Here is a 15,275-nt window from a genome sequence, read left to right on the forward strand (position 1 = left end):
AGAGCACTCAATCTTCCAGTCGTAGAGACTGCTGATCTTTTGCTTTTAGTTTTATGTGAGACCCATGTGAACGAGTGCATGTGAATGAATGATGGTTGAATGGATGCTTGAAACACCTCCCAAGTGTGTAATTGCAGTATTCTTTTATTTTAAAGTTTTTTCAACAATATGTTCATATTTGTTGGTTGATGCTGTTCGTTGCACTTGAATTATATGGCACTTTTTAGTTTGTTTAGCAAAGTTTTTGGACATCTAGTAATGTTTTCGTGATCAAACAGCTTTGGGGTCGTGAAAGTGAGCGCGCTGGTCCGTGTGAGTAGTAGATTGTATGAGATACAAATAAGAGACAAACGAGAGAGCAAGTGAAGAAAAATGACAAATGTAAACAAAGCTAAAATCAACAAAAAAGGATTAAAAAATAGTTACAACCAATGCACACCGTCCCTCTCAAGTGTACAACATTAAGTTATTTTTATTTTTTGCTGGTTTTCCAGAGGATATGCGACTAAATAGAATGAAATAGAATAGTAAATAGTTTTTTTTTCATTTTATCATTATTCGTGGCAATGGGGAGTAAATATTTTTAATTCTTATTTTAATGTTTTGCATTTACAAGGATTTTGTGATGTTTGATTTTATATCTGCTCAGTGTGTAAAAAGTTAAATTTGTTTTGTACTTTACAAATTTCTTTTGTAGATCTGAGACTATTTCAATTTATATTTCATGTGTTTTTCAAGGATCCCCGCAAAAAATATGAAATAACTAATTACTAAATCATTTGGTGCATATTGTTTTATTATTATTGATCATATATAATTAAAAAACATATCTGAGGAGCCGTTTGAAGGCTGAAAGTGCTGTCTCTTCTCAGTGAGCTGGGCCAAAAGAGCCCGTTTTCTAAATAGAGCTGTCCTCCCAGGTGCGGCCAGTAGGGGGCAGTGAAGCTTCACATGACAATGCCATAATGACAAGTTGGCGTCATTCTCACACACTTTTCAAAACAAAAAAAAACATTTATTGTGTCGCCTGTAGTCAGACTGCCTAGAAACATGGCAAAGGCAACAATTTCAAGCATTTTCAAGCACTTCACCCAAAATTCAACCATTATCCTGACCTTGAAAACTCAAACTCACTATTCAAGCATTTTCAAGGATTTCAAGCACCTGTACGAACCCTGTCCCGTGTGTGCTTGCGGTCCTCTCAGGTTCCTGGCGGGCAGGCGCAGGTCACTGTGTGGGAGTTAACCCGAACCATCCTAGGTGGCGGACGTTGGCCAGGCGACCCGTGACAGAGGTCTGCGCCCGACTACCTCCATTATCCCCGACGTGACGGGTTATGGACGAGAGCTGGGTAACCCAGTGACAGAGGGCTGTCCCCAACTGCCTCTGTTACCTCGCCGCACGACTGTGGCACATCCTCAAAGGATTCGGGCATCAACTGGGCGACCCCTTCCACTCAATCACTGGTACAGCCTGAAGCCAGTTATACTTTAATTTACTCGACCACAGAGGCAACTCCATGAATTTTTCCTAGCGGTGGCCAGATGAGCCACTTAAAATCTTTGGGTGGCACATCAAAACTAAAAGCCAAAAAATGTAAGCATGGCACTGCACAATATTAGTAAAATACGGTTGCAGTAAACGCCCGCCAGTTAACTAATATAACAGATGGTATCCATGATACAAATAACTGAAATGATAATGAAATAATAAATGAATGATGAGCGACAAATATAAATGCTAACATGCTTGCATGCGTATGAATGAAAACTTTATTTTGAACATTAAAATAAAAACAGGACAAAAACAATGAGTCAACAACAAAATAATATTACAACATGTTCGAAAAGGGGTAGTCAGAAGCAGATGCTTATTTTCCCTACTATCTTTATCTTCCCTATCAAATACATTTTACAAATCCTCTTCTCCTCTTGTGTCTAAAATAACGAAATCTTATGGATATACTTATTACATAGGTCAGATATCAATAATTATAATAATTACAATAATCACATATTTTATACACTAATCTTTGTAATACCCATCCCTCAACATCATAATGCCACTTGTTACTGTAAAGTTGGCCGTTTTGGATATGTGCATTTCTCAGAATTCAATGCAATGAAAATAACTCGTTTTTATATTCCTAAATATAAAAACAATCTTTCTCACACACACACACACACACACATAAAGTCACCTTTCAAACATTAGTCTAATTACATCTTTTATACGTTTATCAATCTTATATTCTTTTGTTGTGAAGTCGCGCTCATGTGTGTTCCTTTTCCTGTTTGTGTCAATAAAACCACACCTCACCGGAAGTCCCCAGTTCTGTCGGTGACACGTTTTTGGCAACATGCCATCCCGACAGGGCTGGCTCATCCTCGAGGGAGATTTTAAAACTTAATATCTGTTTTTACTTGAGTAATACTGCCACCAAAGGGTTTATATAATGTTTAACTTTAACAGTTACCGTATTTTCCGCACTATAAGGCGCACCGGGTTATAGGGCGCACCCCGAAAAAATAGTTTTTGGTCCTATTTTTGACATATATAAGACGCACCAGATTATAAGGCGCTACAATGGGAACGTGGACAAAACAGTCAGATAGTTCAGTCCAACTTCTTACCCCCTTAACATTCCGAAAGCTTGCAAAGACGCAAATACGTGTCGAGAACACGTGCGAATGCGGTGTCCGTAAGATGTCACTCAAATGCATCGTTCCATCATTCGGAAGGTTAAAGTCTTGGGATTCAAGAAATGATAACCATTCCTTCGTATCTATTTTCTTTTTCGCTCGCAACTTTACTGTGCATATGACAATAAACACTTGGAATTGAGTTTAATTTAAAAATAGACACTCCATTCCATCCTTTATCTGCACCGCTTATCACAGAAACATCGAGTTCAGTCTGAAACAAGACAATATAAAACCGGGAATAGCTCACCGAAGTCATTGTGTTCATAATAATGTGCAGGCAATGTCCTCTTATATCCGTGAGGGTAGTAAATCCAGGAGAATACAATATTTACAAATACAGAATAGAAAAAAATGCTTTCTCTATGCCATCGGCCACATGCTATACGCATTCATCTTTTTCGGCCAATTGCAGGCTTTGTTTCGCTGTTTAAGCCAATGGCAGCCTGTACATTATAAAAAGGATCCGCCTCTTGACCTCCGAATAACTTTAGCCAATAGTGATCGATTCAACTGATGATTGACACATCTTTTTCGGCCAATTGCAGGCTTTGTTTGCCGTTTGAGCCAATGGCAGTCTGTAAATGATAAGAAGGATCCGCCTCTTGACCTCCGAATAACTTTAGCCAATAGTGATCGATTCAACTGATGATTGACACATTGGTTAGCCAATGAAACGCCGGTAAATAAATCCCACCATCCACCGCGTACTACTTGGCGTTCGGGGGAAAATCGAGTCGGCGGCTGCAAGTTAGTTGGAAAACTTAATGTTGATCCATAAATAAGGCGCATTGTATTATAAGGGGCATGGTGAGCTTTTGAAAAAAATAAAGGCTTTTAGGTGCGCCTTATAGTGCGGAAAATACGGTAGCAAACATCACTGCGGCACCAATGATAATAACACAAAAAAATAATATTTATAATAACAGTTGATCTGCATCTTTTTTTATATAGCGCTTTTTAAGTCAAGACTTCCCAAAGCGCTTTACAGTGTGCTTCACATTTCCCAATAGAATAGAATAGAATAGAATATACCTTTATTGTCATTGTTACAAAATGGGTTAACATATTGTGACAACGAAATTGGGCACGACACTCCAGTTTTACACATTCACAGTGAGGTATGAGCCAAGAAGATAAAGGAACAGAGAAGATAAGGTTATAAAACAAGGGGGATAAGGCTATAGTTATAATTTACATGGTATTTACACAAGAAATGTCGGCATGTGGGATGTTACATACAGTGGTATCGTAAGGGTTGTGCAATATTGCATTTGGCGCAAAAGTCATCATAGTGCAAAAAAATAGTCAGCATATGCATTGGTGCATACATAGACATCATAGTGCAGAAAAAATAAATGGTCAGATATTGTGCAAGGTGAGCAGTAAACATAGTGCAGTCGACATGTGCAAGAACATAGACATGAGTACCATTATATTCGTATGAGGTAGTGTTGGCAAGAGTTTTCAGTTTTTTTGTGCGGTGTCTGTTTTGAGCAGTGAACAACATAGTGCAGTCAGCATGTACGTGAGTACCATTTTACATTCGTGTGAGGTAGTTTTTTGCAAGAGTTTTCAGTTTTTTGTGCGGTGTCTGTTTAGGGTGGTAATGGCTGTGGGGAAGAAACTGTCTCTGAGTCTGTTTGTTTTTGCTCCCTGTAAGGCGCTAACCTGCTTATTGGGGGCATTAGGGGTTCAGGAGCTGGGATTCGAATTGCGATCTCTTGATCCCAAGATGAGCGCTCTACCTCCTGAGCCACTGCCGCCCCAATTATGATATAATAGCAACAAAAACAACAAAGTTAACCATAGTTTTAAACGCAGTATTTCCAATCTCACTCATATCCCATTTTCTTCATCCCTGTATTCCGCCAGTAATGTTTTTTTGTATGTAAATTTGAACACGTGAATAATTGGACATTGTTTGATCTCGTCTTGTAAATTGTTCCAAGTCTTACTCCACACACAGACACACACATACTTTTCCTGGTTGTTCTCACCTTTGGGATTTTGAATTTACTACAGCCCCTCAAGTTATAATTTCCCTCTTTGAATAATTTTTGGATGTTTTCTGGCACCATGTTTTTGTTGACCTTAAATAACAGATGTGGAGTAAAAAAATGTATTAAATCATCCAATTGTAATAATTTAGACTGCATGAACAAAATATTAGTATGATCCCGATGTCTTACCCTGTGTATGGTTCTTAATGCACGTTTTTGAGGGATAAAGGGGCTGATCGGCATATGACGACTGATGTAATCGGCCAATCACATCGATGGGGGCGTGGTAATGGAAAAAGAGGCAGGTGGACGGGGGGACTACTGTGAAGGTGAGGAGCAATGGCTTGCCTGGCTGTACATTTAGGATGAAATGCATAACTGATGCCACAACGATCCATCATATACAGGCAAGCGGGATGGCCACCAAATACAAGGGGGGGGGGGGGTGAGAGCGTGCCCACTCCTGGCCACCCCCTGGTAGCGCCACAGCTCCAACAAAACAGGTTAAACATACACTTTCCCATCCCAAAGTTACTCAGCGGTTTAGAGACCGACTGCACGTAAAGCTGCAACATAATGCTGCATTTTCAAAAATGCGGTAATCTGGATTTTCTGACCGACACATTGCATTTATCAATCAGAGATCGCCAAAGTCAGTGAAAATGAAATAATTCTACTACACAATGCTCTATCATTTTGTTAGTTTACTTATTGTACGGTTATCAGCTCTATAACACAGATAAGGACGAGAGTAATTAAGATATTTTTCAGAGTTAAATTTGAGACTTGTAGACAAAATGTAAAACCTTTTCAAAGCCTTCATTTCAATTAACAAACATAAGACTTTTTAAAATTTTCAAGACCTTCGGGGTTCAATTGCCAGCTCCTCCGAGTTAATTTTTGAAGTGTTATTAGGCAATACCTAAGCAGGTAGGCACCTTGCATGGCTGACGCCGCAATCTGTGTTTGAATGTGTGTTTGAAGGGGTAAGAGTGAAGCACATTGTAAAGTGCTTTGCGAGGGCTCCAGTGACTTGAAAAGCGCTATAGAAACGCTGCCCTATTTACAAACGAGACGATCGTTCGTAAGTTGAATTTGTTCGTAAGTTCCTTCAGTGCTATATTTTGTGTTTAAGGTTTATATACAGTCGTATGCAAAAGTTTGGGCACCCCTGATAATTTAAGATTTTCCTTTATAAATTATTGGTTGTTCGCATCAGCAATTTCAGTTAAATATATCCTATAGCAGACAAACACAGTAATATCTGAGAAGTGAAATGAAGTTTATATGATTTACAGAAAATGTACAATAATTGCTTAAACAAAAGTAGGCAGGTGCATACATTTGGGCACCCCAACAGAAAAATGATATCAATATTTAGTAGATCCAACTTTTGCAGAAATAACAGCCTTTAAACACTTCCGATAGCTTCCAATGAGGGTCTGGATTCTGGTTGAAGGTATTTTTGACCATTATTCTTTACAAAACATCTGCACTTTAGTCAGGTTTGATGGTTTCCAAGCATGGACAGCCTGCTTTGAATCACACCACAGATTTTCAATAATATTCAGGTCTGGGGACTGAGATGGCCATTCCAGAACATTGTACTTGTTCCTCTGCCTTAGTCGAATTTGAGCAGTGTTTGGGGTCGTTGTCTTGGTGAAGTATCCAGCCCCGGGGTACATTCAGCTTTGTCACTGATTCTAGAACATTGTTCGCAAGAATCTGCTGATACTGACTGATTCCATGCGACCTTCAACTTTAACAAGATTGCCAGTAACTGCTCTGGCCACACAGCCCCACAGCATGATGGAACCAAATTTTACTGTGGGTAGCAAATGTTTGTCTCGGAATGCTGTGTTCTTCTTCCGCCATGCATACCACCCATTGTTATGTCCATATAACTCAAATTTTAGTTTCATCAGTCTACAGCACGTTATTACAAAATGAAGCTAGCTTGTCCAAATGTGCTTTAGCATACCTCAAACGACTCTGAGGGATGTGCGCAGAAAAGGCTTCTGCCGCATTACTCTCCCATACAGTAGCTCATTGTGCAAAGTGCGCTGAATAGTTGAACAATGCGCAGTGACACCATCTTCAGCAAGATCATGTTGTAGGTCTTTGGAGCTGTTTGTAAGATGAATTTGACTGTTCTCACCATCCTTCGCCTCTGCTTATCTGAGATTTTTCTTGGCCTTAACTAGAACTGTGCCTGTGGAATTCCATTTCCACAATATTTTCCTCACAGTGGAAACTGACTTTTTGTATACTCTGCTAAACCATGATGTTGAACAATCTTTGTTTTCAGGTCATTTGACAGTCCCCATGACAGTCCCATGTTGCCACTCTTCAGAGAAGATGCAAAGAGGAGAACAACTTGCAACTTAAATACCCTTTCTCATGATTGGCTTCATCAATGGATGTAGGTCAAGGGCCAATTAGCTTGCCAAGCAAATTTTGTGTTTCCAAAAATTAGTGCTAAGGGTATTTAAAATCAATAAATCAACAAGGGTGCCCAAATGTATGCACATGCCTACTTTTGTTAAAGTAATTATGGCACACTTACTGTCACTCCTATGATCTTCATTTTCCTTCTCAGATATCAATGTGTTTGTCTGCTAATCGATATATCTAACTGAAATTGCTGATCCGAACAACCAATGATTTATAAAGGAACATTTTGAAAATGATCAGAGGTACCCAAACTTTTGCATACGACTGTATGTTTGTGTAAGGCTTTTATAAGTAACTTGTATTGTTTCGTACTAAAAAAAAATAAACATTTCATAAAATAATATGCTCTGTAAAGATAAATTAAGTTAAGTTTAGCTTACTTTTGGAAGATGGGCTTCAATAATAATAATAATAATAATAATAATTTCCTTGTATTGTCATTCTGTGTAACAATGTACACAGAACGAAATGTCGATTGCACCTGACCCGTTGTAGCGAGCCGATGCAGCCGCAGCCAACAGAGGGTGCCGCCGACCACTTTTTAAGTCTTAGGAATGACTCGGCCGGGGCGCGAACCACCGACCTCCCAGTCTCAAAGCGGGCGAGTTAGGCTACTCCCTCCTTGGTAAAAAGTTGCTGAAAAAAAGCGATCCAACCATTTTCTCAACCGCATCAAGCTTTCTTATTCCACTTTTAAAAAAAACAGCTTACCTCTTCTTTACACTTTACACCAACTATATTAAATGGATGCACGAGATAGTAAACAATAAAAATGTCAAAGTTCTTAGCGCGCTGGAGATACAGTATAGAATGTTTGCACACGAAATAGGGAGAGGAAGCGGATTTTCTTTCTTCCGGGTGGATGCTGGGTGACCTCTCACAGCGCCACTCGCCGGTAGCGGCGGAAAGAAGCACTACAGTACTGTCCTGTTCTCCGAAAAAGGTGCACACAATACAAAATCACAGCAATATCCGAATATTTTCCGACATACTGAAAAAAACGATCGTATCTACCGTTTACTTAAGTCGAATGGTCGTAAAAAGGAGAGTGTCTGTACTAGACCAGACCATTTACCCTTGTAACATTGTTAATACTGGCTCTGGGTTTTTAGTCTGCAAACATTGTATTTGATGTCATAAACGCATATTGGGGCCCTGGAACTTTACTGTAGCATGCGATTCAAAGGGCTCTGGTGGATTGTTTTGTCCGTCAAGCAGACAGTCAAAAGGTTTATTTATAATGTTGGATCCTTGTGTGAATATTTTCCACAGAGAAACCAGAAATGCATATAGTATCAGCAGGGCATTTTAAATAAAATGAATCTCTCCAGCTATTGTCATGACCTAATCACAATTTGGTCATTTTATTGTTAGGTCAGATTATGTCTCACTTTTTCTTGACACGTTTGCTCCCAAATGTCTTTCTTAGTGCAAAGACAAATGTGCCTGAAGAAATGTCAATGCTCATCTACAAGCAAATAGCTTGCTGTAGCTAAAGTTATGGTTTTAATGATATTAGGGTATTAAGGAGTAAATAAGTAAATAAGTCAATGACACTACACCAAATAATAATAATACAGAAACATAAAAGATGTACAGAGCAGAAAAAAACAACAGTATTTCCGAAAAATTGAAAGATAAATTTGCTAATTTTAAGTATAATTATTATTTGTTTTTGTTTGTCTAATAAAATATTAAAAATTATAGTTGGAATAGGCAAAATATCAGATGGTATACCATTTTGATCATTAAATTAATAAAATATTTAATGATTAAATTCATCTGCCATTAGCTACATTTTTACAGCGTACGGAGTAAAACTAAAATAAAAAACTATACATTGAGGCCTAGGTCGTGATGGGGATGTTACCATTTTGGCTAAAACTAATGGCACATTTTATAAAAGAGTCACATGCCGGCAAAAGCTGGGGGACCTTTTTTTCCTAACTTTGGCAAACATCGCTTTAAAACAGAACTCATCGCTTAAAATCAGAACTGGCTTGCTATTCTCTACAAATTTTATGCAAACCATTATGCAGATCACTATAAAATTTGGGGCTAAGTCAATTTTTGTTAACTATTTCAAAAGGCAAAGATGTTAGATATTTCAATTTTTAAAATTCTGTCCGTAAATCGTTTTGGTAAAATACAAAGTAATGAAAATATATTTGTAAATTACAGTTTATTTCTTACAAATCGTTGATAATTTTATTGCATAGCTTTCAACCAAACTAAAGGTGTCCTGACAATGAATAAATATAAATGTATGTATATATAATGTGTTTGAAGGATACATTGTGTAGCATATGAAACCAGTCTCAAAAACCTTCATATCATGATCTTTGTTCAAATATACATTAAAAGTAATGTATGTCAATATGATGACATGTTTACAACTTACTCTCGCTCCTTTTCAGTGAGTCTGTCTGTGATGGTGTCTTTAATGGAGGAGCGTGAACCCTTATGGATCACTGGATACCGAAGTGGAATCTGTAGAAAGCACGAGATCATCAGGACCAAGTGGGCAGTGTATCCCAGAGCAACTGCTACACTCCCATCATCCTTTGCTGCAGACAAAAAAAAACAGGAATACATATTTAAGTGCAAATTGCATTAAATTGGGAAGCCATAATTGTGCACTGCAAGACATTTTCAATGAGTTGTATTAATCCATAGGTCTCCAGCCGTTTTCAAGCGTGGAACTACTTTTTGTTACGAGTTAGTGCACAGGGCACCTAGTTTTATATACATTTCTAAAATAGTAACTTAGCTAGAACGCTTGCTAAATAGCTAAAAAGGTAGCTTGATAGTTAGCTGACAGGTTAACAGGTAAAAAACTAAAAGGGAGCTAGAAAGTTAGCTAAAAAAAAAAGTAAAAACCAGATAGAAAACTTAAAAAAAAAAAAAAAAAAAAAAAGCCAGATAGTATAGCTAGAAAGGACGCCAAAATTTAGCTTGATGACTAGCAAAGAAAATTTAAAATGATAGCGTGCAAAAAAATGTAAAAAGATAGCTGGAGAGCTTGCTAAATGGTTAAAAAGGCTTAAAAGCTAGCCAGACGGCTAGCCAAACAAAGCTGCACATATTTTTGCTCATTCACCTTATAAAACCCATAAATCAGAATTTAGTTTGTTGTATTTCCTTTAAAATAAATCAATGAAAAGACGAATAAATAAATCTGTTTAATACATGAATAGTTTCTCATTCTCAATTGCTTAATAATAATTAGCAATGCTTCAATAGATTTATTTTTGTCTATGAAGCCCATAAACTAGAATTTATTTGAATTTGTAAAAGAAACTTATCATGTTATTACTATGTTGTTAGTATGTTATTACCAGGTTAATTATGAATATAGGGTTAAATAGTTAAATAGTCAACCAATAAAAAATTTTTTTACTAGAAAATGAGGATGACTGCACTGGTGAGCTATTTTCAGAATAAGTCTGCGGGCATCTCAACGGTCCTTAGGGGGCCCCGCTGGTGCCCGCAGCCACCACGTTGGAGACCCTGCTATAAGCAATCAAAGCTTAAACTGATATGCGGGATTTTAAATGGATTATTTTATCTGTCTGATGAGTAAAGCCAATTACAATGGAAAGCTAGTAAAATGATCATCCAATTTACATAAGTTAAAGCCTATTTACTTAGATGTACTTGACATACAGGAATCAAAATTTGGTTTTACACTCTCCCATGCGCAGACATTGAAGACAATAAAGTGCAGATATACCCAAAAGTTTTAACTCAAAATAACATCACAGCCATGGACTGCAAACGCTTGCAGAGACTGGTTAAGAATGCTCAGGGGATCACCAGGACTCCACTGCCCTCTCTGCAGAGCATACACCACCGCAGAGTCAACAGGAGGGCTGCTTGCATCATTAAGCACCCCACCCACAACACAGACAGTTAACACTTCTGCCCTCAGGATGGAGGTACAGATGTGTGAAATGCAGGACAGCCCGTTGCCTTAACTCATCTTTTTAATATTCGTGATATTATTTTAAGTATACATGTATATAGTTTCTAAGTTTCTATTTTCATTACGCTGAATTTCATTGTGCAGGGAAATGTGGTTCTTTACTGTGGATATGACAGTAAAAACTTTGGATTTGAGTGACCTACCGGCAAATACTGAAGTAATACAACTGACATATATACAAGACATACAGTAAAAGCCTTACATACAGTAAAAGCACGACAAACAGTAAAGACATGTCATGTGTCTTGAAATATTTCAAAGACAAGGCTGATGGGCCACATACGGCCCTGAAGAGGTTTTCCACAGCCCCTTAGATGACCATGGTTCATGATTGTATCATACACCAGTAATCATTGTATATTTATTTCTTTGTTTGTTCCTTCTCCTTGCACTTCATTTTGCCGTAGTTTAGTGAGCGATAGAAAATGCTTTTATTTTTTTCTCTTGACTAATCGTTATATACATGGTTATAATGCATTCAAGATCAACAGCTTTGCTTTATTTTGATGTGTTGTTTTGTGGACTGGACAGTGGAAATTGTGTTTTGATTAGACTTTTTCAATTAAATAATCATATGCTAAGTTTAAATGTAAATGGTCTGCATTTATATAGCGCTTTTCAAGTCAAGACCTACCAAAGCGCTTTACATATGCTTCACACTTTTTCCTTTTACACCAACTAACCGATAGCAGTGTCAGCCATGCAAGGCAACTACCTGCTATCGGGGGCGTGAGGGATTCCGTGTCTTGCCTGAGGACACTTCGACATATAACACGGAGGAGCCGGGAATCGAACCTGCGACCTCTTGATCCCAAGACAAGTGCTCTACCTGTGCCCGATTTACATCATTTGCGGCTTAAATTTGCCTTAAGTTTTGTTGACTGAGATCATTATTGTTATCAGTTATGTTTTGGTTGGTTTGTAATCTTTTATAGACAATTTTTTTCTCGTTTTTTGAGTGTATCGTTTCCAATGATATAAGGGTTCCACTGCTTGTTGTAACTCTGGTAGGCTTTGTAATTAGTGGTTGCATACCTAAGGTATTCATTGTATGATCACAACACTTTCAATAATAGTATGATTGTTTGGATTCAGTAGGTCAATGTAAAAATCCCCAAAAAGACATTTTTAGACATTCGTTTTTTTTATATAAACCAGAGAAGAAGAAGGGGGATGTAAACATTAAATGCAACTTCCAATTATACTTTTGGTTTTTGTATTATTTGACTGTTGTTTGTGTTTATGCATCAAATAGCAGTTCAGAGTACACACCCTTTTTGGAGTCCTTGGAGGGTGTGCTTGAGAGCGCACCCCCTGGGGACTCCCTCGTACTGCTGGGAGACTTCAACGCACACGTGGGCAATGACAGTGAGACCTGGAGGAGCGTGACTAGGAAGAACGGCCCCCCTGACCTAAACCCGAGTGGTGTATCGTTATTGAACTTCTGCACCTGCCATGGTTTGTCCATAACGAACACCATGTTAAGGGGCCGGTCACACAGACATTTGCGGCTGAATCACGGCTAAAATTTTGCGTTTTTTTTTTTGCCCGTGGTTGCCCGGGATGGAAAATGCGCAAAATTTGACAACCCGCCGTTCGTCTGTGGTATGGCCGGAAAAAAGACGCCGGCGACTGTTCCGCTTCCTCATCGCGTCATTTTCTCGTGTGGACCACGGGTATAAAAGCTCCCGAGCCGGTGTTGTGCCCAAATCCGACTCCTACGCAACACCCAAGCACACACACACACCCTCGCGTGAACGCGCATTCTGCTGCGATCGCTTTTGACCTTTTCATCCGCGTTAACAAACGCATTTTGTAGAATACGATCGCACTTTATTGTTTAAATAAACGCGTTATATAGACTAGGATCTCCCAATTATTATAATTAGCTCGCTTTATTGTTTTAATAAGCGTTTAATATAGAATACGATCGCTTCTGATGAAAGCGCAGCAGAATGCGCGTTCACGCGAGGGGGGAAGGATTTACCGTTCGATTACCTTCACAACAAAAATAAAGACGGAATGGATTATGTTGTATTACATTCCCAACGATTGCAAGACGAAGTGAATTTGGTTATATGTTCGCCATTACATTTCCTATAAGTGAGATAAAACGAGGTATAAATAGTTGGAGAAGCGAGGAAATGCAAATCTCGGCAGGAATGTATTTATCGGGCTGTAGAATTCATTAACGCTCTAGACACAGTCCCGTGAATATCAAGATTTCAAGCTATGGCATCATATTTATTTTATTATCTTGAAAAGAAATGTCAAGAAATAAATATGGGTTAAGACGAGATCACTACGCTGACGGGGAGGGGTTTATTGAGGGTAATTGTTTTATCTATTTTTCTAATTATTCATTATCGATCAGTTCATAACACGTTACAAAGCTTAGGAGCCGGGACTCTTACTCTCGGCCAAAAGGCCAAGCTAAGGACCTAGCATCAAAGCCTTGCTACGACCATTGTTAATGCACCGAAAGATTTATTAGAAATGAAGAGAAACTACGCTGACGGTGATCCATGTTCACCCCCTTGACGTCACGAGCACAATGGTGTGCTCGGCAAATCGCGCTGTATATACGCGGAGAAAGGCGTTTGACTGTCACACGCGTAACACGCTAATTTCACGTAATAACACCGCGATACAGGCGCAGAACATGCTATTACCATGCTCCGCCCACGATTACCCGCTGAAATTTCCCGTCCTACCCATGTGTAACTACGCCCTGGCCGCGGCCAGAGCACGTCGTTCCGCGTCATTACCTCGTGTTGACCACGTGTGCGGCACGCGGTTTAACACGTGCTCAAACTTTTGAGCAGCTCAAAAGTTTTGAACGCGGCCAACCACGTGAAAATTTCCGACCGCGAGTAAAGCACTGCTCTATCTCGTCTATATGGCGGTCTCAAAACGTCCAACAGCGCCCAACGACATCTGCTTCACGGCCAGAAGTTTACGGCAGCGGTCCTGCCTCGATAAACTCGTGAAAGGCTGTGTCTACGCGCTCTCAAGAATTGAACAGCGCAATATTTTTTCGCGCTGCCACCCGCGCGCGAATTTCCGACCTCGTGTTATGCACTGCCGTAACTCGTCTGAATGGCGATCTCAATGCGTCCTATAGCGTCCGCCTCAAAGTCAGAAATTTCTGGCCGTGATTCAGCCGCAAATGTCTGTGTGACCGGCCCCTAAGATATAAGGGTGACCATAGGTGCACTTGGCACCAGGACACCCTAGACCATAGGTCGATAGTCATTTCATCAGACCTGTGGCCGCATGTTCTGGACCCTCTGGCGAAGAGAGGGGCGGAACTGTCCACTGATCACCACCTCGGGGTGAGTTGGCTCCGATGGTGGGGGAAAATGCCGGTCTGACCCAGCAGATCCAAGCGTGTTGTGAGGGTCTGTTGGGAACGGCTAGCAGAATCTTCTGTCAGAAGGAGTTTTAATTCACACCTCCGGCAAAACTTTTCCATGCCTCGAAGGAAGCAGGGGACATTGATTCCGAGTCGAGTTGAGTTGAGTTCCGTGCCTCCATTGTTGAGGCGGCTGATTGGAGCTGTGGCCGTAAGGTAGTCGCTGGCTGCCGCGGCGGAAACCCTCAGACCCGTTGGTGGTTACCGGCGGTGAGGGATCAAGTCAAGCTGAAGGAGTCTTATCGGGCCTTCCTGGCCGGTGGGACTCGAAGCAGCTGGCAGGCATCGTCTGGCCAAGCGGAGTGCGGCTTCAGTAAGGTCTATTCAGGGGTACTGGAGAGGAGGGTTCACCAAGAAGTCGAAACTTGGATTCAAGAGGAGCTGTGTGGTTTTCGTCCCGGCTGTGGAACAGTGGATCAGCTCTACACCCTCTGCAGGGTCTTTGAGGGTGCATGGGAGTTTACCTATCCATGTGTTTTGTGGACTTGGAGAAGGCATTAGACAGGAGTGTGGGGTACCGTATCTGTGCTGTGCGGTCCCTGTATGCCCAGTGCCAGAGTCTGGTCCACATTGCCGGCAGTAAATCCGATTAGTTTATGGTAAGAGTGAGACTTTGCCTGGGCTGCCCTTTGTCACCTTTGATTCTGTTCAAAACTTTTATGGACAGAATTTCTAGGTGCAGCCTTGGTGGGGAAGGGGTCCGGTTTGGGGGCCTC

General features: G+C 40.1%; 1 protein-coding gene across 1 annotated transcript in view; it reads right to left on the bottom strand.

The window, feature by feature from the left end:
* The window catches only part of uvrag (UV radiation resistance associated gene), a 112,244-nt gene that overhangs the window by 24,297 nt on the left and 72,672 nt on the right, over nucleotides 1-15,275 (bottom strand). Inside the window, exon 12 of the mRNA XM_088321605.1 lies at nucleotides 9,561-9,726. Within this exon, the coding sequence (XP_088177731.1) occupies nucleotides 9,561-9,726 (166 nt within the window). The remainder of the gene's footprint in view (nucleotides 1-9,560; nucleotides 9,727-15,275) is intronic.

This window comes from Urocampus carinirostris, chromosome 17 (assembly GCF_059441175.1).
Source record: "Urocampus carinirostris isolate Australia breed hairy pipefish chromosome 17, RoL_Ucar_1.0, whole genome shotgun sequence".
Classification (NCBI taxonomy): domain Eukaryota; kingdom Metazoa; phylum Chordata; class Actinopteri; order Syngnathiformes; family Syngnathidae; genus Urocampus; species Urocampus carinirostris.